Genomic DNA, 25574 nt, shown 5'->3' with positions numbered 1-25574 from the left:
CCTTGTGTTTAAGGCTGTGTGTAACAATTGACATCAATAGGAAGAAATTATGCTACATTGACCTTCTGTTACGGACCTGGAAGGACTCTTCAACTTCTTATTTATCTGCCATAATCCAAATAATCCGAATTTCTCCCAAACAACATCACATATTCCCTGTCTTCTGTGCACTACGATCGTGATCCAAATTCCGTTACAGATTATGGTTTCATTACATGCACTTTCAGTTACGGCATGCAGATTCAGCTGTCTTCCATATCATCTTGGTGTAAATTAAACAGCATTTTATTCAAGCTAATGAAACTTCGGTGGTGTTAAACTTGGGCACGAAGAGGAGACAGCCTTTCAGGTCAAATTAATGCTCCTTGTGACAGCCAGTGAAAATCAAAATAACTTTGTTAGCATCACTTACTTTTTTTTGTATACTGCTAGCAGGAAAAAAGAAAAAACCCCACACCTTCATTCACACGGTACTGGTAGAAATGACAAGGGTATGACAGGTGGTTTTCTTTTTTGAAGACAACACTGCTCCAGAGAAAGCAACCCCAAAACATACCCTTTTTTTTCTTCCTTCCCCTTAGCTCTGTGGTCCAAAATCATCTAGGGAATTCAGGTGCAAAATATGAAATATCTTAAAGATGCCCTATTGTCAGAAAGTGAAAACATCCACTTTTTAAAAAATCAGGATCCTAGAACTGCAGCCTGCTCAACACTGCTGAACTTTTAACACACCTTTCATACTACCTGGCTGTCAAAGACATTGGTCAAAATCTACCATAGTCAAATCCAATTTGCATAAATGGAGATGAACAAGTTTCAACAGGCACATTAAGCACTCTCAGGTAGGATGTCCACAACCAAGGAAGCAAAATCAACCTTAGTCCCCTCATACCACATCACGTGCAGGATTAAGTAACAAGTACTGAAATGTAATTGCGCAAATCCTCCTCACCAGGTATAAATAAGCAATGGCAGTTACAAGTAAAAACATTTCTTACATACGCATTAATAGAGTCATTGACAATACGGCAATGAAAAAAACACAGTATTTTCTTGCCAAAGCTGAACAACAGACAAAAGAAGCACTGAGAGCTTTTCCTATTTTTATTTCCCATGTTGCTGAGTCAAAATCATAACATGGCCTTAAGCGCGTGAAGCTCTTGACTCCAGTAGAGTCGTCTCTCAAGCTAAGCCTTCACCGATCACTAAAATGAAATAAAAACCCCCCAAGAATCCCCTTCTCCCAACCCAGATATTTGCAAATGTCCTGTTTGACTTGGGGCCTTTACAAGGCTCAAGCTCAGAAGAGCGAGTAAGGCAGCTTGTGTGTTCCTGCTTCTCCAGGAAAACACCCAAGTGCCTAACTCTAAGGTGATGCTGCAGTCCTGTTGTCCCCCGGTTTACTTGTGAACCAGACAGATAACGCAGAAAATCTTTGGCATTATCTTTAAACAGGCCATAAACCCCTCAAGATTTGGCATGGGGTCTGGAGTAAAGCAGTTTCCGTATTTATTTTTAAACCAGAAAAGGTTCTTAAACTCCTCTGTTTCTACCAATACCTTAAAAAAGAGACTCGCTCGTAGCCACTGCTAATAAAATGGGTGCAAACAGGAGAAGAACAACGCTCCAGATGCCTTTATCGTAGTTGTTTACTTTGACTTCATCTATTTTTTTTATAAGTCTGAATTATTCAAAATAATCACCATCACTTCCCCGAGTGTTGTTATTTAATGAGATAAGCTTTCATACTGAGCAAACCCAAAAGCAAAAGAATCTCATTAATCTTTCTAGCGTTTAGAGACACCTCAAGAGCTTCAAACATTTACCTCGCCTTCCCAGCAGCTGAAATGGTTTTAGGAGGATCATGGTTCATACCTCACATTCCCTGGAGCCAGAGATGGTATACGTGCAGGGCCCAGATCCATTAACCGATACATCCATGGTCTCAGAGTTTGTTGGCTTGTAGTCCACGTAATACTCCTGTAAAGGGGAGTTCATTTGCCTTTCAGACTCTCGGGCCTTTTTCCTGCGCCTCTTCATGAGCGAGTGCTGCTGGAGCTGTTTCATGCTGGCTGGATAGCGCTTCCACGACACGTAGATAACCAACAAAATCATGGCCACGGAAAGAAAGAGGGCCACGCTCCCAGCGATGATTTTGTGAAAGGAAACGTGCTCATACTCTGGTTCCACTCCAGGTGTTGGGAGGTCTGCAGAAGGGCTTGGCATAACAGACGTCGGCTGGTTGCTTTCAAGTTTGGAAACGGTGGGTTTAGGAATGAAGACAGGTCTCGGGGGGGTTTTGGGTGGCTGGTACGATCTCTCAGTAACCACCACCTGGATTTCAGCACAGATATTATATGTTTCCACAGCATCGCTCACTTTTTCACCCTGGATATGTTTAGGGCCTGCACATATCATAGTGCTCTCTTTATTTCCCTTGAAGTTCTTAAGCCAAGTAAACAGAGGGCAAATGCTTCGAGTACATTCCCACATATTTCCGGACAGAGTGATGGAGATGAGCGAGATCCACGTATTGATGGTCTCCTGAGAGATGTTGGTGAGTTTGTTGGAATCCAGGTTCAGCTTTTGCAGGTTGGGGAGGCACTGGAAGGTCCCAGGCTCTATCCCTGTAATGTCATTTCCTGATAAATCCAAGTTGTGCAAGGAACTCCAAGTCCACGTTAACCCTTGGCTAATAGACCGGATCCTATTCCACTGCAAATAGATCGAGCGAAGGTTGAAGAGGCGTGGAAAGTGGGCAAAATTGATCTTAGAAAACTGGTTGTGCTCCAAGTGGAGCTCTGTCAACTTCAAAAGGCCAGCGAAAGCATTACGGGATAAGCTCCGCAGGCGGTTGTAGCCCAAATCCAGAAAGTCAAGGTTGCGGCAGTCTTGGAAAACTCGGATCGGCACCGTTTTCAGCGAGTTAGACCGCAAATGCAAGATCAAGAGTTTACGAAGGCCCTTGAACTGCTCAGACTGCAACACCTGCAACTTGTTGTAAGAGAGGTCCAGATTGCGGAGGTTGGGGACTGGGTGAAATGTTTTGTTGTGCAGATGGGTAATTTTGTTGGAGCTTAGAATTAATTCCTTCAGCCTGCGGATCCCCTGAAATGCATCCTCATCCACGGAGCTGATGTAATTATGGTCAAGATAAAGCCATATGAGCTGATTCAGGCCCGCAAACTGATTTGATTTAAGCTTCTGAATGCTGTTGTACCGTAACGATAAGCCTTGAGACCCTCCAGAAATATTCTGAGGGATGTCTCTGAACGCATGAGATTCGCAGTACACAATCTTGCCATCGCATCTGCAGTTCTTGGGGCAAGCTCGCTGAGCCCCCGCAAGCATAACAAACAGCACCATAGGAAGTAGCACTAACAACACACTCATGCCTCTCAGCTGCTTAATTAAATGGAAACCTACAATATTAAAGAGAAAACAAATGTGCATTGTAAAGCTATTAAGATAAATCGCCAACAGATTACTAACGTCAATGGGGTTTCTAATAAAGCATTAGTGAAGCAGCGGATTTTGAAGACAACCTGTTTGCCTCCTGTCTTGCACTTTTTGTCGTGCAAATTCCTGTCCTTTGAGTTTCTGGCTTGCTACCTCTCCTACCCCGCACCATCACCAGTACTACTCTTGTTATTCAATTACTTTTGTGTGATTTATGATCCCTTAGAAGGACCAAGAGCCTGTTCTCTATTCGCTTTTCTCTTGTACATCATCTCTCAGTGTAGCTGGTATATCCTTATCGCTAGATGCTGAGGTTTTAACAATAAACATATTTGTCAAGTCACTGTGCTGAATGCTCCATAGTGCTGGAAAGGAAATGAGCCAAAGCTTCTGGTATTTATGTGCTGCTAAACGTGTTCCTTAATAGAAGCAATTGCAAGTCCAATTCCTCCAAAAATTACTGCAAAAAGTGAGAAATCTACCTGTCATTAAGTTTGATCCATCTTTAAAACGTGTTTATTGTAAAATTAGACGCTAAGTAAAGGCTTTACTTTTTTGCACCGACTGATTTGGTTTTAAGAGTAGGTTTAAGTAGGTTTACTCATTATCTTTATGTCCCTAAAATACGTAAATAGATGCACGGAAACGAAGTTCAACCCTATAGAGATGTATACCGTATGACACTAGTATGGGACCCCAAAACCACGATAATGGTAGAGACATATTTCTTTCAAATGAATCATAGTCTTAACACATATTCATTTAAAGTTATCGACATGCAGCTGAATACCTAAGCATTTACTATTTTGTATGTACATAATATACTCTGTGAAAATAATACACACAAATACTTACATATAAACACTGCCTTAGGAGCAGCAAAACACAGAAAGTTTAAGGGATATATTTCTATTTCAACTCCCCTCTCTCTTCCACAGCTCTACTGATTTTAAGATTCTGCATTTGAGATGTCAAATTTATCATATAGTAGCAGTGCTGTTATGTGAGGACAGGCGCATTTTCCACATTCTTTGAATAATTATGAAAGGGGGTGGAGGGGTTGTCAGAAAACCCAACATACATACGCACGCTTTCCTTAGCCTGTAATAATTTTAGGACTGGTGCCTCTGTCCAGAGTTGCAATCTTGCTAAGAATTAAAATGCACTCTTCCAACAGGAAATATTTTAAGGGCCGGTATCTCCTCTATAAATAATTACTTTCTTATTTGTCACACACACAAAACCAACCCTGTGCTGCAGTTATTTAATCCAATTTTAAGCCAAGGGGCAATCTGCAAAATAATTCCTAATCTAAAATGCCCCTGACTATGTGTCTCTGCCTTTCACTTTAATTGTTAGATTTTTAATTTAAATCCTCATCTTTTGCTACTGCCTATGTGCCAGCAGCAGCCAGCTAGAAATATGTTCTGGCTGTTACAGACTTGGGGGTTGGGGGGGGGGAGGAAGGAAGGAAATAAACCTGTCACACTTGAAAAAATAAGACTGGCAAATGACTGCTGGAAATCTAGCAGCAATATTAGGGGTATCTTTTCAAAGACCAAACAAGCCTTTTCAAAACCACCTATACAAGAAAATCACCCCCTCCCCTTTGCTTCTCACATACTGCAAAGTGTTAATAGTCCTCTCTGACAGCCTGAATAATACCACTACAGGCTCATCGAATATGAATATAAACCCAGAAGAAATTTTGTGTCAGCGTGCCTCATGCATACATGTACTTATCTATACGTGTGCAGGTGTGTGGGTGGGTTGCACAGACAGTGAACGTACTCTCTACGGTCCTTAACTCGGTGCACGCATTTACAGATTAATTACATACAAAACCACTGCAGGAGGAAAGGTGTGTATGTGCGTGTGTGTGTGGGAATACATGATCTAAAAATACAATAGCAAGTACAGTGAGTCACCTGGCAAAGGAATGCGCTGCTGCTGTTTAGACTGTTTCCCCCTCTCGAACAGCTAATAATCCAACTGAAAAATATACGATACAGCTGCAGCTGTGCTAACAAACAAACAAGAAAAGTTCACTTACCCATCCTTTTGTCATCAACAAACGTCCTCCTTTTCCTTTCTCCAGCTGTTTTCTTCTCTCTCTCTCCTTTTCTGCTTCCCCTTTGCCTCTCTCTCTCTCTCTCTTTTTAAAACTGGTCTCTTTTCTTAAACCATCAGAATCTTCATGTCACAGCACGGTTGCCACTCACATCACCGCCATCCAGCGTGCATGCCAGTAACCCACACAAAGTTCCCTAGAGAGGACAAGCAAGAATTTTGGGGATGAGGAAGGGAAAGGATAGGGAAGGGGTTGGGGGTGGGGAAGACAGGACGAAGGATGGGGGGGGAGCGTGTGGGGGGGTAGGGAGGGACTCTAAGCTCTGAGAGCCATTGTGTAAGTCATCAGAGAACCAGCAGCGTTAAGTGGCAATCTGCAAGTAAAAGCTATAGCAGACGTTGAAGGTAACCCAACTTCTCTGGGAGAAATAAAAAAATCTTGCCCGGTACCTAGCCCTTCTCATGCTGCTGCCTTTTGCCATTCCCAGACACAGCAATCCATCCTCCGGCTTCCCAGCTCCTGAAGCAGGCAGGCCGCCCGGGCTGCGCGAGACCCCCGTTTAAAAGCTATGCGGGATAGGTTTATCCATTTAGCTGGTCGGGTTTAAAGTGTTTTGTAGCTGTGCTGAGAGGCAGCTCTTGTCTAATTCAGAAGGCTTTCCAGAGAGTGATGATGCTTTGGAGCTTGTTGGTGCTAATGTTCTAGTTTGTGATACACTGAGTGCCCTCCACTGGAGAAAACAGATCACACATTAAAGGCATGAACAAGTGATCCTGTCATTGCTATGCAGACTTTCTTCCTTCAGAGAAGAAAATTAAAGACACAGTATTGCCTTGCCCACCGTCATCCCTTCTCGGACACCTTTGCCTTCCCTAGATTATTAAATGTTTATATTGTGGATTTTCTGGCAGACGGTGTAAAACACTGAACAAAACACCTGTTCCCTGGGTATCTGGCAACCTGATCTTTTTCTAATCCACCTGACCTGCATATTTTTCTTGGGCAAATTCTAAACTGTTTTTCTTTTCCTGTATTCACAGGGTGAGAACAGGAAAAGGAACGTTTGCAGACTGAAAGGGGGGGGGGGAGGGGGGCGGGAGACGTACAAAGTGATCATCCACGCAAAAGGCATTTAATTGCATGCATTAAATCCAAAGGTAAACATACTGAAAACAGCTTGGTGGTTCTTTTTTAATCTAAGTGCCTTTTAGTCAGAAAAATACTGAGTTTGATAAGCAATGCAGAACTGCAGCTGCAGAATTAGGGACACCTTTTTTTTCTTCTCAACTCCTCTCCTCCCCCAGCTCTCCCCCGGTCAGACGCGGTGACTTCTGACAGCCAAGAGTGCCGGTCTGGATTTCAGCAGGCTTCAGCCACAGACCTTGCGGTGGGATCCAGGGTACGACGCTTCGACAGCGTTCCACCTCCTGCTATTTGTCTGGCTGGCTTACCGAGGGCTTGAATTAATTCCCACCCCGTTCAACAGAAAGATGTCAAGGGGACGTGGAGCAAGTGCAGTGCCACAGCGTGCTCCTTCAAGTTAGCGCTGGTTAGCCCCATTAACCAGAAGCAGCAGAGAAGACAAGCCTCAGGGGAGTCCCCCCCGCCCCCAAACGTACCATTTGTGGTTTCAGAGCAAACTCAGGCTTCTCGGAGGGCAGCACTGCGCTGATCCCGAACATTTTTAACCCGGGTTCCTAAAGCTGATGTAGTTGTGCTGTCTGGCCAGCTGGTCCCTCCTCTCCCTGTGCTACACAGACATCAGGTATTTTGAAAACAATTCCCCACCCAAATCTTCAGTTTAGATGCCAAAATGGTGGAAGTACTTTTTATCAAGCCTGTCAGGAGCTAACCATTATGAGTTATTTATTTTTAAAAATATTTTTAAAATATTTCTCATTATGACTAAAGAGTACCCTGCTCAGCATTTTACAGCCCATATCCCTTGAGGTTTCTGTGTACTACTACTCATAATTCCACTCTATAACAAAAATGAAAATTGCATGAAACTCAAGGTCAGATTCTGAGCCCTTTTATTTTAGTTCCTTATTCCTGGCTCAGATAAAAACACCATTGCTTTCCCCTGCAATCCATTCCAAATGAAGTCCCCCCTGCCCAGCCTCAGTACCTGGTCCCTGCATGATCTCCACTGGAGCAAAAAGGTTGGGACACAGGATGGGCAAAGTAGTTCAACCCTATTTAAAAAAAAAAAAACAACAAACCCACAAAGCAATCCATAGAAGCCAACTTTTTGTCCTCTATATCTGCATCCAGACTGTAACATCCCAAAGCTTCTGAATAAAAAAATCTGGTTTTGTTTGTCCCATTATGAGAATTCATCGCTATCTATAGATCAGAGACCGATTTCCGTAAGAAAAATATTATAATTAATCACTATTTTTATTCTGAATTGGCTAGCAATACACACACGTCCCTCAAACAAGATTCAGAACTTAATTATCATAAATGATGTTGAAAGTACTTTTTTCCATATCCCTATTAACTACATCTGCATTACAGTCAGTATCACTTTAGCTAGCATTCATATTTATTCATGATATAATTTCCTAATAAAGGTAAAAGCTAAAGTGTGCAGTTATTACACCTTGTATTGATAATTCTCCAGGAAGAGTCCATTTGAAACTTTGCCAGATCTGAGAGTGAACTCAGGAGAGAGATGTCTAAAGAAACTGTACCCATTTTCAGGGGATGTCTTTTCCTGGATCCTTCAATCCTACGAGAGCTGAAGCAGCATTGTCATAAGCTGTCCTACTGCCATATACTTACTGAGACTCAAAAGCCCCACATTCCTACAAAAAGTTTTAAATTTGTTTTCATCAAAATCCTGTGATACTGTAATGGAAAATGTCACAAATTCCAAACCAGAAAACTCTAGTACCTGAGCTAAAACCAAGTGAGCTTTCACTCCACAGCATAAATGTGCACCCACCCACCCCCTTTTTTTACATTCTCTGATAAAATAGAAAACAAAACCATTTGAACATTTGCCAAAGAGGAAGAGATGGGAAAGTTTTAATCAGTCTAAATAAAACCTCATAGAAGAGAGGAGGATGAAAACGCTTGTTTGTGGTTTTGATCCATTTCTTTAGAGTGGCGAGAGGTACGAGGTCTCTGCACGCAGCTCAGAGAAACCTGAAATGTTCTAAGTGCTCAGTTGATCTTCATCCAACTGGCAAGGTTTCCTGCCACCTGACCAAGAGTTACCTAGATAAATTATCCATACTAATAAGTTTGTGTGTCATGGGATCTATAGTTTCTCTTCCAGGACAATGGATCTGTACATGTCTAATTAAGTTTTTGATCAGTATCAACAGTTGTGGTTATATATGTCAAGTGTGTACATGTATATATATACACACACACACATACAGTCGAGTATACTTGGAATTTTAGTCTTGAGCCTTTCAGCCTACCAGTTTGTTTCCGTGCACAAATACTTAAAAATTAACAACAATAACTAGCATTTACGCCCACTTTGCAAAATGTACCAACATCAACAACCCTCACAACCTGCCTATCGGGAAGAGAAGAACATACCTGTAATTTCCTGTAGTACCAGTTGTTCAGCTACTGGAGATTTACAGCCTTGAATAACTTCTCCTAGTAGCATTAGTGGTAGAACTACTGCTGGAAAGGAAATGAGCTAATGCTCTTGGCCAATTTCTTGTTTTCTGCCTATGGAGACCTCTAAGGTTTGCACTGCTCCTGCACAGTCTATTCAAAATACCCTTTAGTGAGAAAGACATGAGAAAAAATAAGCAAACTTAAGAGGTCCTTGGGCCTGTCCAAGGTATTGCCAGATCCACGTTTACAACGCTCATGACTCAGGCAGCAAATAGCACTTTATATTTCCCCTTGATCTACTCAGCCATTAGGCTGTATTTGAGTTGCATTTTCAAGGCTTTACAAAATCATTTAGACTTCTTGGATAGATTTAGAGGTTTCAGGCACAAAAAGAACAGTTACAGTCATCCAGACAGACTATAAAACAAGAATCCTCCCCAAAATATTTCCACAATAGACCCATAATTTCTGCGATGACCTCCACTTCATGAAGACGAGTGGCCTTTATTTGAAATCCACAAAGGCTAGCAGAGCCACCCAATTCCTGTGCAAGTTGCCGTTGTGTATAACAATCTGCAGTGCTGAAGAGTTCTAAGCGTCAGAGCTCTTCGGAAGAGTCTGTACTCAGCTTGAGCCCTGCATCAGTGTCTTCCCCGACCAACTTCAACCTTACGTCAGCCACAACAGTCACACATAAGCCTTTACTCCCAACATCTCCCTTTTCATCAGGTGCTAATGTAACCTGCCGATGCGTACGACAGCTCCCCCTATGTGCAACCCAAGACACAACTCTGTTACAGCCTCTAACTAAAAAATTTTTGCTTTTTAGTATAACTAGGAAGGCTGATACGACTCAAAGCGTAGAATCAGATTGTCTCAGCTGCGGTGATCCCAGCTTCAGCCTCTGCATCTCATCCAAGACGGCAGATAACACTCCAGGACAAGCTGGACTCCGCACTAGCCCAAATACTGGTTTTAGATGTCTTGAGCTTTTTTTCAACCATTATTCTCACAGGCATATCATCTTCACCAAGATGCATTTCCTCTTTGTTTAATTAAGGTTTTATTTAAATTTTTCTCAGACTTCAAGTAACTAGTTTTATTTATAAAATTATCTGTTTTGTGACAAATGTCTAATCTCAGCTCTAATTGCTTTTAAAGCATCTAACAGCCTTAGCAAACCCAATCTAAAAATAAACAGGCTGCCCAACAATACAAATACTGCATATCCTAAGATTAACTAGAGCATAACTCCTCCTCAGATGCAAGCCCTGTTTTTCTATCCAAATGCCAGTTCCTTAGTTTATGCCTCTAACAAATAGTTTGCATGATCATATATCAGAATTTTCTGGCAGCATGATATAGCCAAAAGATGATTAAGATGTTTACTGCTGTCAACATTTGGGAGACTGAACTGAAAAGATGGTTGCAACCACAACAGTTCAACTACCCTCCGTGTTAGCTGGGTGTGTGGTCCACTGGACAACGTGGAAAACAAAATGCTGGCACTGTTTTTCTGGAGAAGGTAGAAGCCTACCTGTAATCCCCAAGTGCTATCGAGGCAGAGAGATATTTAATTAAAGATAACAAGAAGTAAGAGACCATTCCAGCTGGACAATTACTCAACACGGGACTGACTACACACTTCATTAAGAGACTGTTAGAGGTACAAGTCATGTCCATGTTATCGGGAACTGCATCTTTAAGCAAATTTCTTCCCAGCTCTGGGATTCAGGGTGAGGAGTTGCCCATTATCAGGCAGGGGCTGTCGCAATTGCCCACTCATTAAAGGGAATCTCACTCTACGCTGTGAGTCCAAGGAGATTGCTGAATAGAAGATCTTATCATGGATGCATCATTGCTTCCAAAAGTGCAAAGTACTTCACACACTAAAATGTTTATGTTTCCCAGCACTGAGGATAGAGGGAAGATTTTGTTCATGCCCTCAGTAGGGACACCACTACACACAGCCCACTCATATAAGATCTTGCACAGACATGTGGGATCTTGTTCTCCTGTAACGCCACATGTTTTGCCCTCTTTGGCCTCAGCTACAGCACTCTCCCATCAGTCACTCTTTCCAGCTACTTAGCATTATCGCCAATGGAAGTTACTGACAGCTCCAATTAGCCTGTTTAGCTTTCAAGTAAAGATCGTCAAGTCACTGCATTCTAAATGAACTTGACAATTCTATAGGCTAAAAATGTGTATAAATTCTCCAAGCTAATCTGGCACATTTTGAATGAAACAGATGTGTCCACATTTGGTGTGTACGAGTAATGTACATACACAGATAAACAGGAGCCTTTACGTATGTAAATGGGCGTATGTACTTCATGAACTAGCTTGCACATCGAATTTTGCTTAACATGTACTTTGCACAATGCTGCTGAAATGAGGAGGACTGCAGACATCTGTATAAAGTTAATTGGCAAGCCTTTCAAAAGACAACTTCCTTCCATGCAATTTTACAGGCAAAACAATAATTAGGGGGGCACAACTTTCTGATTTCTAAGGTGTCTATATTGAGTTTTGCAACATATCTGCAGATGAGTGCCAGTTAAGGACAAAAGGGAAACCGGACCCTGCCTACCCAAATTGTTTTAGGAGGGTCCCCTGGAAAACTGAGCATTGGGGGTGAGCCCAGAAGGAGGTGCAGGAGGACAGGGACAGACAGAGAGGGTGTGTTCATGCATGCATTTCAGTTCTCCAAAGTAATCGATTCTTTTATACTTGAGTGACAGCATGAGCCAAATCCATCCAATATCTGCTTCTGCAGTTTCTGACCCACAAAGACTCCTAAACCTTCTGGTTTTTTCTGCTATGAAGGGTTGTTACAATCCCGTAAAGATGACACCCAGCCTCTTTGGTGACAGAGCCATCCTCTCCAAGAGGTGTACTAGCACAGCTAAATGGATTTAAAAAAATCACGTCCTTCGCCCATGTTTTCTAACTAGTAAAACTTTTCAAGAATACACTGGTTAATAAAGGCACACAAGAAATCACCACATCTTGCTTCTCTGCTTATACAGCAGCTAGCATAACGGGTCAGTATTTTGGCATATCTTTATCTCATTAATATATTTTAACTCATGGTGACCATTTCTGTAGGGATGACACCTTTCAGTACAGCTATGTGAACCAGCCAACAATAACAATTCAAACCACAGGATTAAACGCTATGAACTTAGGGTGGGTTTTTAGGGAAATGAGAACATGTTTCACTGTATCATCTTGAACACATGATTGCCTTACTTTTGTTAACATTCAGCTCCAGCGGAATGATTTGGTGATAAGGCCTACTTCGAGTCAATTTATCTGGGCTGTATTCACTTGCTTCCTTTTAATCTGGTCTCATTCACCAAGGCTGAAACAGATACACAACTCAGAAAGCAAATGCTGCAAATAAAGCTAGCGTGCTTCTTTGTTTCAAGTGCTACTGAACTCAGACCTTGGCTTTTCCTTTCCCCCTCTCTCCCCACTGCTAGTAAACTATGAATAAATTAGCAATTGGAGTGTAATGGCTGGAGCAACTTCATTAATATACTGTCATCCTGTGCAGAGGTACAATTTCTGACACTAAGGCTGTAATGTCCTGTGAATTATTGATGGAAGTGTATACATCCAAGTTCTTAACTTCAACTCTTCATATGCTAAGTGTTTAATTGTCAACAAATTCATGACCACTGCCATTTGGCTGGTATATTAAAACCAGCACACAATAAAAGCCTTTCTGGATTCCTGAATGTGTTTCTCCACTGTTAAAGTATTGTCGATTTTAATGCAGCAAATACAATCAGCAATACTGTTCCCCCACCTGTATGCATGGTGTCATGCATACAGGTAACAGAGAACTTGGCAGCTAAACAGAGATGCAGAGGGAACATGACTGCCTCCCCATCTGACAGATGAAGAACTGAAACTTCAAAGGATTGACATGCCCAAAGTCTCACAAAATACCTGTACCAGACTTGGAACTGAACTGGCACCTTGTCAGATTCCACCCCTGGCTTATCCACAACCATCCTTCTTGTAGTTCAACCAAGCTCTCAAGTTGCGACCAAACAAAAAAAATCCCTGCAGAATACGGTCAAGTTCCCTAATCCTGGACTACATCAAATACTGTAGGTTAAAAGCCATACTGCCCATGAGCCACAGAAAAAGGAGGTGAACAGCAACAGAACAAGAGGCAATGAATACAAGTCACGGGACAGGAAATGGCAACTAGATGGAAGGAAGGATGTTTTCATCATGGGGTGGTCACATACTAGAATAAGTTGCTCACAGAGGTTGTGGGATCTCTACCCTCGGAAATATTCAAAACCAGACTGGACATGGGCTGAAGTAACCCGATCTAGTTGAACTGCTTTGAACAGGAGGGGCTGGACTACAGACGTCCAGAAGTCCCTTCCAGCATCAATTATTCTATAAAAGGAAACTAAGCATCCCAAACTTTTAGGGTGAGTTAGATACATACCTTAGTGCTTTTGTATAATTCTATCGGGCATCAGTCAGCATGTTCAGCAAGTAAACAACTCTGTAAATCAGGACTGAAGTTCCTCATCTGATGCTCTCACATGAAAGGGTAGGCTTTCAAATGTGAAGTACCCACAACTGGAACCTGAAATGGAAAAAGAAAACGCTCGGCACTCAGTAAGTTTCATTCTTCCAGAACTCTGAATGACCTGACGGGTAAATAAACAACAAATGAATGCTTCAGTTACTGTCAACAGTTAATTCTCATTTAAGTGAAAGATTACAACTGATTTTAATTTGATATTTAATTGGCTCTCTATGCAAGTATATTCAAAACAGGAAGTAGCCCCAAAATAGGATTTTTTTAAATCAGTGTTTATTCCATCTGATATATACAACCTGGAATACCATAAGCATTAATCCTTGCTATGGTTTTCATTTGTTCGGGAATTCAGAAAGGCTTTCTTAAATTTTTTCCCTCGTCACTCTACTTCTTATGCTCCTCAAACCCTGTTCATAGGAAGTTTTCGATCTACTTAAGCAGATTCATGACCCAGGTGATCAAGAGGGTAGACACCTACTGTAAGTACTTGCATTGACTATAAACTCCACAGACATTACCACCAAGTTGTTTTCCCACTAAGATGAATAAGAGCAGGAAAATACTGGCCTCTATCTAACTATATATTGAAATTGTATGTAAGCATCAGTATAGTACATTCACATTGCGGGCAGTTTGTGGAACTGTGCTTAAAAGGCAAGACAGAAAGGCAGGCTACTAAGCATGATTTGCCAAAAAAAGACGTATTTCTACAAGCTTGCCCCTGCTTAAGTCCTAGGGTGGGTGCAGGGACCCCAATCATAGAATCATTTAGGTTGGAAAAGCCTTTTAAGATCATCGAGTCCAACTGTAAGCCAGTGAAGGCTTCTATTAGTATTATCCCACAACTGCACTTCCAAGCACCAGCCATAGTATGAAATCTGTTTCTTTTATGCATTCAGAATCTGTGCAGAGGTAATTTCCTTTTTCATTCCTTGATTTCCACAGGAAAAAACTGAGAATGGCAGCTTGTAGCTGTTCCCCTTCTGAAAAATACTAGCAGAAGCCACTGGGATCCAGCTGCTGCTGCTGGTCATTTTTCCTGCATCATTAACTTCTCCTCCCTTCTTGTACAGTGGAGTGGAATGACAGCTGAAGGTTTTCTGGTATGAAAACGTTCTGATCCGGCCTTCTCTGTACCCCTTGATGTCATCATGGCAGGTATACCTGCTGATCAAAGTTAACAAAGATGAGGCCTTATCATCACTAATTTTCATGCATTCACAGCACTTGTAGGTGTCCTACTAGAAATTTTTCTCACTACGGAAGAATGGTGCTATTCATTTTTTCCACAGACTGCAGTGCAGCCTAGAGGCTTCAACCCAAAGCAAAACCTCACTGAGGGTATGAAAGCACACCAGGCTGCAGAGTACTTTTTCTGTACATTGCTATCTATATGATTGTTATTTAAATATAATATTATTTATTGTTTATATTGCAATGGCATTTAGAAGTCACCATCACGGACAAGGATACCAGTTACTGTGCAGACAGATTAAAAGATAGCATTGTTTGAGGAGCTAATAATATAAACGAAAAAAAAGCAAGAGGTGGATATAAACAAACTTGTTCCTACCACAGAAAAGTAGGAAACAGAACTGATCAGTGCAATACACAGTAGCATCACATAGAGTTAAAATATTTAACTATTTATACATTTTCCACAAGGAAAAAATGGAAACAAAAGAGTTTCACAGGAAAAAAAAGCAATCATTCTTAAACAAATAACCCACAAAATCCTGTCTCAACTCAGCGATTCACCTGGGAAAGTATCATTCAGCAGGTTTTGGAAATATATCTTTCATAGTGTGGCCAGCAGGACCAGGGAGGTGATCGTTCCCCTGTACTCAGCACTGGTGAGGCCGCACCTCGAGTCCTGTGTTCAGTTTTGGGCCCCTCACTACAGGAAAGACATGGAGGTGCTGGAGCGTGTCCAGAGAAGGGCAACCAAGCTGGTGAGGGGCCTGGAGCACAAATCTTACGAGGAGCGGGTGAGGGAACTGGGGTGGTTTAGTCTGGAGAAGAGGAGGCTGAGGGGAGACCTGATCGCTCCCTACAACTACCTGAAAGGAGGCTGTAGTGAGGTGCGTGCTGGTCCCTTCTGTCAAGTAACTAGTGACAGGACGAGAGGAAATGGCCTCAAGTTGCACCAGGGGAGTTTAGGTTGGATATTAGGAAAAATTTCTTTACTGAAAGGGTTGTCAGGCATTGGAACAGGCTGCCCAGGGAAGTGGTGGAGTCACCGTCCCTGGAGGTATTCAAAAAGCGCGTAGACAAGGCACTTCAGGACATGGTTTAGTGGGCATGGTTGACGGTTGGACTCGACGATCTTGAAGGTCTTTTCCAACCTAAATGATTCTATGATTCTAAGCTAGTTAAATATAAACAAGTTTAACCTAAGGACCTTATATGACAAGCAAGTCCTAAAAGACAAAGCTTCTCTCAAATTTCCTTATGAAAAACTTATTTTGAACGCTTGAGTCATTACGAACAGGGACATGAAAAAAGGCTGAGAAAGCTCCCACAGGAGGCATGAAATGTGAAAGAAATACCAAGTGCACCAACAGGAAAATTTTGCCTTGCCACTTCTCATTACTACAGCTATTATCAGCGAGGTTAAAGCCTTGTCCAGAGCACCCTTTCCAGAGGCTGAGCATCCTTAAAACCAATTGACATCAAGGGCACTCAGCACCTCACAAAATCAAGCCTTACTTCCTCAGAGCAGCTACCAAAGAAGCCTCTTGTACAAGCACAGATTACACTTGGAATAAACAACTGAACACATTGTATAGGAGAGATACTTAATGTAGCTTTTTTTCAACTTGAAGATAATTTACAATGCTACAGTAATACATGGGCACTTACTGCAAGCCCCCTGAATGTTTTCAGAACAAAAATGAAAATAAAACTTAAGGCTGATTTACACAACCGCTAATCTGCATTTCTGAATGCTGCCATCATATATGAAATGCACTTGAAGGCAACTTGGGCCAAATTCTGACTTGAGTTATCTAGGAGTAAATCCAAAGCAGCTCATGGCAAATCCTGCCCCCCCCACGGCTTCAAAAAAGCAGTGGAAAAACACACTCTGTTTAGAAATAACTCCACCTGTTTCAGCACAGGCTTTCTAGCATTTCTCGCTCTCATTGCTAAGCGCATTGGCATGAAGAAGCTCATCTACTCCTGCTGCTTATTCCCGACCTGGAGTCACAGTTCTGTGGGTGTGCCATCATAACTATTGCCCCCGTGGCAGCAGGGGCATCAGAACCATTGCCCCCACTTGCAGGTGCTTTCTGGTAAAGCCTTCTTAGAGATCTGTAACTGTACAAAACAAATCATAGGCTATGTGTTGCAAGCATTTATCTGGAACTCACAGCGAGACTGCCTATTGATTTGACCCTACCAATTTTTGCTGTATTAGGCAAGTTTGGGTTGGGACAGCTGCCTGGACACAGGAGCCATTTAAAACATCAACAGCTGCTGGCAGCCCTTCACTAGGTGTTAGGTTTTTACTACATATGCTATTCCTTTAGAAGGGCCACGCGTGACAAAATCTTCATCAAAATCCTCTGGGACAGAACACTGAAGCACTCTGCCTGGAGAGCACACCCTGCGTCCCTCTCCTGTTCACTTACCGACCGTATCCCGGACTGCATCAAAAGCAGCATGGCCAGCAGGTCGAGGGAGGGGATTCTCCCCCTCCACTCCGCTCTCGTGAGACCCCCCCTGCAGTACTGCGTCCAGCTCTGGGACCCCCAACACGGGGAGGACGTGGACCTGTTGGAGCGAGTCCAGAGGAGGCACACCGGGATGATCAGAGGGCTGGAGCACCTCTCCTGTGACGACAGGCTGAGAGAGTTGGGCTTGTTCAGCCCGGAGAAGAGAAGGCTCCGGGGAGACCTTAGAGCAGCCTGCCAGTACCTAAAGGGGGCTACAAGGGAGCCGGAGGGGGACTTTTTACAAGGGCCTGTAGTGATACGACAAGGGGTAATGGCTTTAAACCGAAAGAGGGGAGATTTAGGTTAGATGTAGGGAAGAAGTTCTTCCCGGCGAGGGTGGTGAGGCCCCAGAAGAGGTTGCCCAGGGAGGTTGTGGCTGCCCCATCCCTGGCAGTGTCCAAGGCCAGGTTGGATGGGGCTTGGAGCAACCTGGGCTGGTGGAAGGGGTCCTCGCCCACGGCAGGGGGTTGGAACTAGATGGTCTTTAAGGTCCCTTCCAACCCAAACCATTCTATGATTCTATGACAGAAGAGTGAAGTAGTGCAAATTATCAGAAGTAACCATTTAATCACTAAATAATAGAAATCCAAACCATGTAACAATCTAAAGAGTACAGAAAAACGGGGATAAAGCCATTTAAAAAAAAAAACCAACATATTAGCCAGAAAAGGGAGTGAAAGAACCAGCAATGGTCACCCCTTTGTCTACATGTTTGTCAGAGGAAATGCTTTGTTATTCAAAAGTGGTGGGTAATTGTCTGTACAATTTCATCCTCCAGGACTTAGACTGCACTAAGCCACAAAGCCTTGCTTGTAAAGAAATGTATTGCAGTTGAAAAATACTGTATCCTTTGCTATTCTGCTGCATATACTCATTTTGAGTAAAAGCAAGTAATCACACAGTCTAAGAGACTGTCACTGATGAACCCTGAAATAGCCACTTAGCAGAAACCACAAGCAAAAGCAAAAATAAAGGTCATTTATTTAATTTTGAAATTTACCTCACTCCTTGCAGTGTACTAAATAAGCTATAAGGGTGACAATTAATTGAACTGGATGCACATCCTGCCAACCAGGGAAAAACCCCACCTTTCATTTGCCTCTAACCTTTCTTATGTTCATGACAACGTCTGCATTTTCTCACTTTAAAAAACAAACAAGTCAATGTAAGCATGGCTGGAAGGCTAAGATGATTACGGGATAATTCGTGTTTGCAAGAGCAAACAAAATCAATTGCAATTGTTTAGGAACCGAGCACATTAAATGGTGGTGAAAAGATAGTTGCTGGACTTTTACAACATGGCTCTTTTTAATCCCAACCATGATAAGGGATAGACTGACAAACACCCTTAGGAACTGTTTTAGAAATGTACACACTATCCTATCCACAGCGGTAATGGGGGAAGTTGTCTGTGCCTGCTGCAGGTGAAACGAAAGCGGATTTGGACAATACTTAAAAACCAACAACAAAGACCCAATCCCTCCTGAAAAACAATACGAGAGAGAGAGAAAAATTGATTGGTTCAGGAAGTCAATTGAATTCTCTGTTATAACAGATTAAATACAGAATTACTCAATTAACTTCAGATTAATTATGCCTTTCAGGTAAACATGACGACTGTCATCTTGGCTAACGTGAGGCCCTGAATCACGAGGTATGGAATCAACTGCTTCTCACCCTGACAACAAGACCTTGTTAGCAATCTAAAAAGCCCAAATCCTTCCCTTTTGCATATATACACCAAACGCCTTCCACTGACTGGATACACACAGTTCACAATTCCTGTTCTGTCCTGTAGACTTCACTTGTTTTTTTCTAAGAGCTGCTCATTCTTGGGGGGGTGTGTGTTAAATCAAGTACATTGTTGCCCAAGTTTTAGTTACATCCATGTGAATTTTAATTTTTGGTCTCTGCTTGAAACTAGAAATGTGAAAAGAAAACTAGAGCAAATCAGAAGGACTTCAGCAAGGACAGGCAGAGAGCCGGGACTACTGAGCCTCAGGAGAATGTGCCCGAGTACCGGATGGGAAGGAGTCAAGGTGACAGAGCCAGAGCCCTCGTGCTGCCAGAGACAGGACGGGAGGCCATCGGCGCAAACTGAAACGTGGGAAATGGCATTTGAACGTAAGAAAAAGCTTTTTACTGTGAAGAGGTTTACTGTGAAGGGTTTCTACTTCAGAAGAGGCTGCCCAAAGAGGTCGTGGAGACTCCATTTTGGGAAATACTCTCAACTCGGGAGGACACAGTCCTGGGCAAAAAGCTCTATAGCTGCTCCTCCTCTGAGCAGGGGACGTGGACTGGTCGATCTCTAGAGACCCCTTCCAGCCACTACTGTACCGTGGTTCTCTCAGCAGGATTAAAACTGCAGCTCTGTATGTTGGTAATCCCCCCATAATACACATTATATAGGTAATGAAGGAACTGCAAGGTGCCTGAGGAACGGGAAAAGAAAAAAGTTCTCAAGTAATGTGTCTGGGTTTAATTATTTATGGTGATGCCTGATGGTCTCATTACCGGGTCACACATGACCTCTGGGTAGTGTCTTCATCCTTCCAGATTAATAAGTTATTGTGACACAAATAACTTTGGCAATTACTTCGTCTTTAGTGCCACAGAAATGTCTATTTTTCGCTGAGGAAAAAGGTTGATTTTAACACAAGCAAATGTCCTTTAGAAACAGACAGTATCATTATACTCATGAGGCCAATTATTCATTCTTTATTCATTTTTTTTATCCTAGTTTCTGCTTTATAAGACTAGGGCAAGTTGTGAGGCGTTATCTTTACTGAGGTTCTTTAGATAGTCTACACAAAATGCCTGAGAGTATTTTAACATGTAAAAAATTTTTCAGACTGTTGTAAAATATGTGCATTGTCAGGAAGCACCCATTTTTAAGGCGCTGATTCTTATTCTAACTTAATAAATTAATGTCCTTTCTTATTTATCTTCAGAACTCCTCCATAACATTGAATTACTTGCTCTTTAAGGACAGCTAGATTACAGAACATCAGTTTCCTGGAATTTACAGCCTTCCAGGGAAAAAGGAAAAAAAACAACCCAAACCTCAAATTAAGAAAAGTCAAAGTGTCATACAGATCAAACTCTGCATTATTTCAGTACAGACACACTAAACTATATTACATACCCAGGTAAATACCATAGGAATTAAATACTTATCTAAATAATACAACGTGGGCTTGTACTTAAACCTGAAAGGAGAATGTAGAGGATTCCAAAATCATCTCCTGAAATGAACAAAAACAGCCTTTTTTTTTTTTCCTGATAAGACGACTGTATTTTTCAACTGAAAATTTCTCCAACAGCAATCTGCAGCTAACGCAACTGCTGCCCCTACCTCTCACATCAGCAGAGGAAATTATATTCTTGGCTGCACCCTCTGAATAGCAGACATGTCTCCCTAGGGTGCCACATTATTTAAGCACTGGGCATATTCATCAGAGGGCTGACAAAGAGGGACCCTCTATGAATTATTTTCAGAGATTACTTTCAGCATCTGATCACCCCATTTTGCATCTTTGATTTTCAGTCCCACAAGCAAACCACACTTGGCAGGTTTCACGTTCAACAGCGGTGAGTTCTTTCATCCTCTGAACGTGACGCTGCAGGGCTGTCTCACCCGTCCCCTGCAGGGCTGAATTTCTTGGTGATCTTCATCAGGCAGGGCAAACACCCGATGCACGAAGCAACAATGCTCAAGATCATTCCAAGAAAACCATTCAGTGAAGGGGGGCTAGCTGCACGCTCTGGCAGCTGGTAAAACTCCTTCTGATAGATACTGAAAGAACACAGCTAAGGGGGGAGGAGGGGATATCTTTGTAGCTGGCTTCTTCCCACCTCTGTCCAAGGAGGTGCTTTTATTTAGTTGGAATGCTTGCATCTTCAGGTACCACAGACACCTCTGAAAATCTCACTCATCGCTTTTAATGCTAGTTCCCACCCTTGCAACTGTTTGTCAGGCTCTAGAAGGCCATCATCTGGGGTTAAATTCTCACATAGCACGAGAGTGATTCAAGATTATGCTCAGCAACAAATGAGGAGAAAAAAGCAAGAATCCACTGTAGGATATTATGTGATCCATAACTATGTGAGTCAACATTCAATTGTGATTATGAATGCCCTAAAATGCTGACCTACACTAATCTGGGAAAAAAAAAAAAAAACAATCCAGGAAATAAAGTACGGGAAAACATAGAGCAAAAAATATCATTCATCAGACAGTGTGGGATGAACCCGGAAATTTGGTTTCTATTTCTGGCTACATCTTGACAAGTTACCTCCCCTGTCTGTTCCCACCTTTCCTCCTACTAGGACAAAGTTCTTCTCTTTCAACTAGGTCGGTATGATTAACGCTGCGCTGGCGTCTAAGAGTGTAAACTGTGGGTTATGTACAGAGAACCTCAAGGATGTTCCCTACACAAAAGAAAGCGGCACAAGACACCCATGAACTTGGCTGGCCTCTGATAATGCTGGCTTATCAATAAAATTCTGGAATTTAAGCAAAGCAAAGACAGTATCATGCTGAGAAATGTTTAACATCACTCTTTTTAACAGTGCTTGCTCAGTAAGTCTATGTTCATCAGGGAGCTAAATACAGAATCACACAAGAATCTAGGAAAGCTCTTCCACAGTGAACAAAATCTACTAAGTAAATAATGTTTTCTCACATTTATAAAAATTTCTATTTACAAGAGTGAAATACTTCTGAAAAGGCTGCTTTAGTCTATTATTTAAACAGTAGCTTTACAGATGCCCCCAAACCTGCAGTTCGTAAGGAAATATGTTCTGTTAACCCATTTATTTACTTGAGAGGTTGGAAGCGCCCCTCACAACTGTGTTGGGTTTTACAGGTTTTTAATAAAATCAAATACAGAACCTTGCCTTTATACTCATCATCTAGGCAGCACACTTAAATAGCTCCTCAGGAGCTGCTGTGGCCTGTCCTATCCATAGTGCTATACATTCAGCAGAAATTGTTCCCGGGACTCACTTTTTTGTCCCCTTGAGGGGTCGGGGAGGTGAGCATTGCACTGCTTACACAGCAGGCCAAAACACAGTAACTACAATAAACCAGTTGTCAAAATCAGTTGTCTTGAAAAAGACTAAAACAGAAAGCAAAATTTTAAAAGGAGAACGAAAAAAGAAAAAGACCAAGAAACAGCAAAGCTTTCCCTCTCAGTTAAAAAAACTGATCCCAAACATAGAACGCCAGTGTTTGGGTCTCCTCCACCTGGCTTTCCCAAGGCAAATGTGATGATCAAGTTGGGCTTCAAAGCACCAGTCATTTCCATGGTTTCCTCGCTCCAAGCATCCCACTGGACACGTAAAATGACAGCGTACATCTTGGATTACTGAGGATTCAGGAAAACGGGAAAGTTCAGCTGAGGAATACCCAGTTGGATGAGACAGCAAATCCCCACGGTTTGGAGCTTCGGAGAACTGGAACATCCTCTGTGACGTGCTCCATATCATCTCCAAATTGTACAACTGTTTTGGCAAAATTTGCTTCAGCTCTTTTAGTTTCTAACAGTAACGATGAAGAATCTCTTTTGAACTTTCAAATTCAGTCTCAAATCAAACCCCCAAAACTCCAAGGCTACACCTTGCATCCCTTCGCATAACTATTCCATTAAAATGCACTGTTTCCTAAAAGATTAATAACAAGTAGAGCTCATTGAACAGCTACATCATCCTAATAGCTACAAGAGAGGGATCTGAAGAAAATGGGTATCTGGATTCCAACTTCATCAAAGATTAGAGTACTTGCCAAATTGAGTCCTTGCTTATTTCTGGCTTAACTATATTAAACAGGGATATATGCATTCGAAATACACCTTTTATTTGAAAAGATACTGATAAAAACATACCTAAGTTCATGCCCTTGTTGCCGCCACTAGCACAGAACTTAGTTGAAAGTGACATCCTGCATAGGCACCTCTGAGGCATCTCACCGTGAAGCGAATACGTTACGATAATCAGATCATGCTGTAATTTACTCTACACACATCACCTGCCTCCCTGCAGATTTCAGACCTGTAATAATGGACCACTTGAGTTCAGAGAAATCAGATGTTTGTCAAAAGGTTCTGCAGATTGCTTTCATTTAGGCCTCAATTCAGCAAAGCATTTCAAATATGCTTACCTTTAACATATGGTTAAACCCCACTGAAGCCATTCATACATGCTTAAGTGCTGTACTGAAGAGGACTGGAAGTAAGCATGTCTGAAAAGTAGAACAGCTAGGTATGTATTGAATGGGTCTAGCTTTCTACAACAATGCGGAGTTATTCAGCCTCTTGTTACTACAACCACAGACAATTCCTTATGGCACTATTACATAAGGAAATCTGATTTTTTTAAAAAATTATTTACTTTCTAGAGCTCTGGGAAGCCTCTGTTCATTGGTAAAATACAAATACGTTACAAGAGACAATAACGGCCGAGGGTCAACATTTTCCTCCCATTCTATGCAACTGCTAGTGCCTAAGTTTTCTTAGGGCATGGCTGACCCATGTGCAAAAAAACCAGAGCAGCAACATTTGAGCCACAAACTAATTCCTCCCAGAACTCAAAGCAACAGAGTCATGTCAGCACAACACTATGTCTAGATTAATTAGCTTTGCTGAGAGGCAGAGCTAATTAGACCATGCACTGCCCTACTACCACTATACTGCTTTTAGACAAATCAGCCTGCTCTAACCCGCTTCACAGAGTGTGGACACAACCCAGCAGACGTGGCCCTCAGCAGAGATCGAAGCTAACATGTTAAGAAAATTGTATGAGGAGGTTCACATAGCATCCTTTTTAGTGCTGACAGGACAATGATTGCTACGTCCCAATCAGTAGGGACAAACAGGAAAAAATGTCCTTACAATAATTAATGCAGTGGATAATAACAGCATTGATTCGAGTAGGAAATACTAATTCAGGACATTCAAATTTCAGCCATTTTTAGCATACCCTCTTCTGTCACCCTCACCTCTGCCATCTCCCTGACTGTTCGTGCTGCTTAGCCCGAGTGTTCTTTGCAAGTCTCAGAGCTGCTTTGCTGGACAGATGAAAGGTTCATTTACATGCCTGTAGCAGCTGTAGTGGAATTAATATTGGTCTCATTATCTTAGCTTAGGATGTACAAGCCACTGGTTTTGCAATGCATACTGATGCAATAAAGAGAGGGGAAGAAGGAAAAGAAAGCTGGCTATTTCCATTATGCATGATACGGCAAAGAGTTGAGGAAATCCTAGAAAGGAGAGAGTTAATCTGGAGTAATACCCGGAAAGCTAATAGCACCTAATGCAATTTATTAAAAGAAATCTGTTGAAGTACGCAGTCTATGCCACAGTAGTTTTAATTAAAAGGTGGAAGAAAAGTGAAATCATTTATCCAAATCATCCTTCTTAAAGTTAGGGCCCAGTTTTGAACTATCCATTTCCATACATCCACAGTATGGGCATTACCAACTCCAAGATTTAAAAATTCAAGAGACTATTAAAAAAAGATTTATCAGTTGCTGCTGTTTAATGAGCCAGTAGGATTCATTTAGGTCAGCTTTTTCAAACTTTTGTCCTACAATTACATAGAAAAAAATCACTGTCTTGGGGCAGGGGGGTGTTAATATGCATCAAGTAGTTTGGACATTAAGAAACCTACTGGGTATCATGGAACTTCTCCACAACATCAGAAATTGTCAGCACTCAACTACCAAAGGCGAGGGAAGGGAATGAGAGGTTCAGGTAGACTTCAGCAGTCACACCATGATGCTGTACTCCTTCACATATCATCACCATATGCGGGAACATACCCTCAGACACAGGCTCCTACAATCAGAGGTAAAATAACACTTCTGTTCATTGGTGTCCATGCTTTATGCAGAGGGACACCTCAAGAAAAACACCTCGCAACAAGACACTGCTGAGTTATAATGAATCTAGACTTTTCCCATTCACTAATTATGACGCTACATTTTGAGATCATCCGGCATAAAGATACAGGCCTGATTCACAGCCCAGTCGAGTCAGTCGGTCTCTTCAATCGATTTCAATGGATCTAGACCAATCCCATCAGTATGCTGTGAAACATCTAACAAAACAGGATTTAAAGCTGAGTGCACAATGAAGAAATGTACCAATTGTTTAATGATTGATGA

General features: G+C 42.0%; 1 protein-coding gene across 2 annotated transcripts in view; it reads right to left on the bottom strand.

Moving 5' to 3' along the window:
* The window catches only part of LRRTM4 (leucine rich repeat transmembrane neuronal 4), a 576595-nt gene that overhangs the window by 221567 nt on the left and 329454 nt on the right, over positions 1 to 25574 (bottom strand). Inside the window, exons 9-11 of one of the 2 annotated variants that reach the window (XM_069801084.1) lie at positions 13593 to 13736; positions 5513 to 5726; positions 1876 to 3422 (exon numbers count right to left, since the gene is read on the bottom strand). In XM_069801084.1, the coding sequence (XP_069657185.1) occupies positions 1876 to 3422; positions 5513 to 5516 (1551 nt within the window). In that variant the 5' untranslated portion in view covers positions 5517 to 5726; positions 13593 to 13736. Of the gene's footprint in view, positions 1 to 1875; positions 3423 to 5512; positions 5727 to 5979; positions 6221 to 13592; positions 13737 to 25574 lie in introns of those variants that run through there. The other variant, XM_069801085.1, reaches the window with a different exon arrangement.

Source organism: Haliaeetus albicilla, chromosome 13 (genome assembly GCF_947461875.1).
Source record: "Haliaeetus albicilla chromosome 13, bHalAlb1.1, whole genome shotgun sequence".
In the NCBI taxonomy this organism is placed as follows: Eukaryota; Metazoa; Chordata; class Aves; order Accipitriformes; family Accipitridae; genus Haliaeetus; species Haliaeetus albicilla.
Note: the sequence above shows the minus strand (reverse complement) of the source record. Positions and strands in the feature narration are given on the sequence as shown.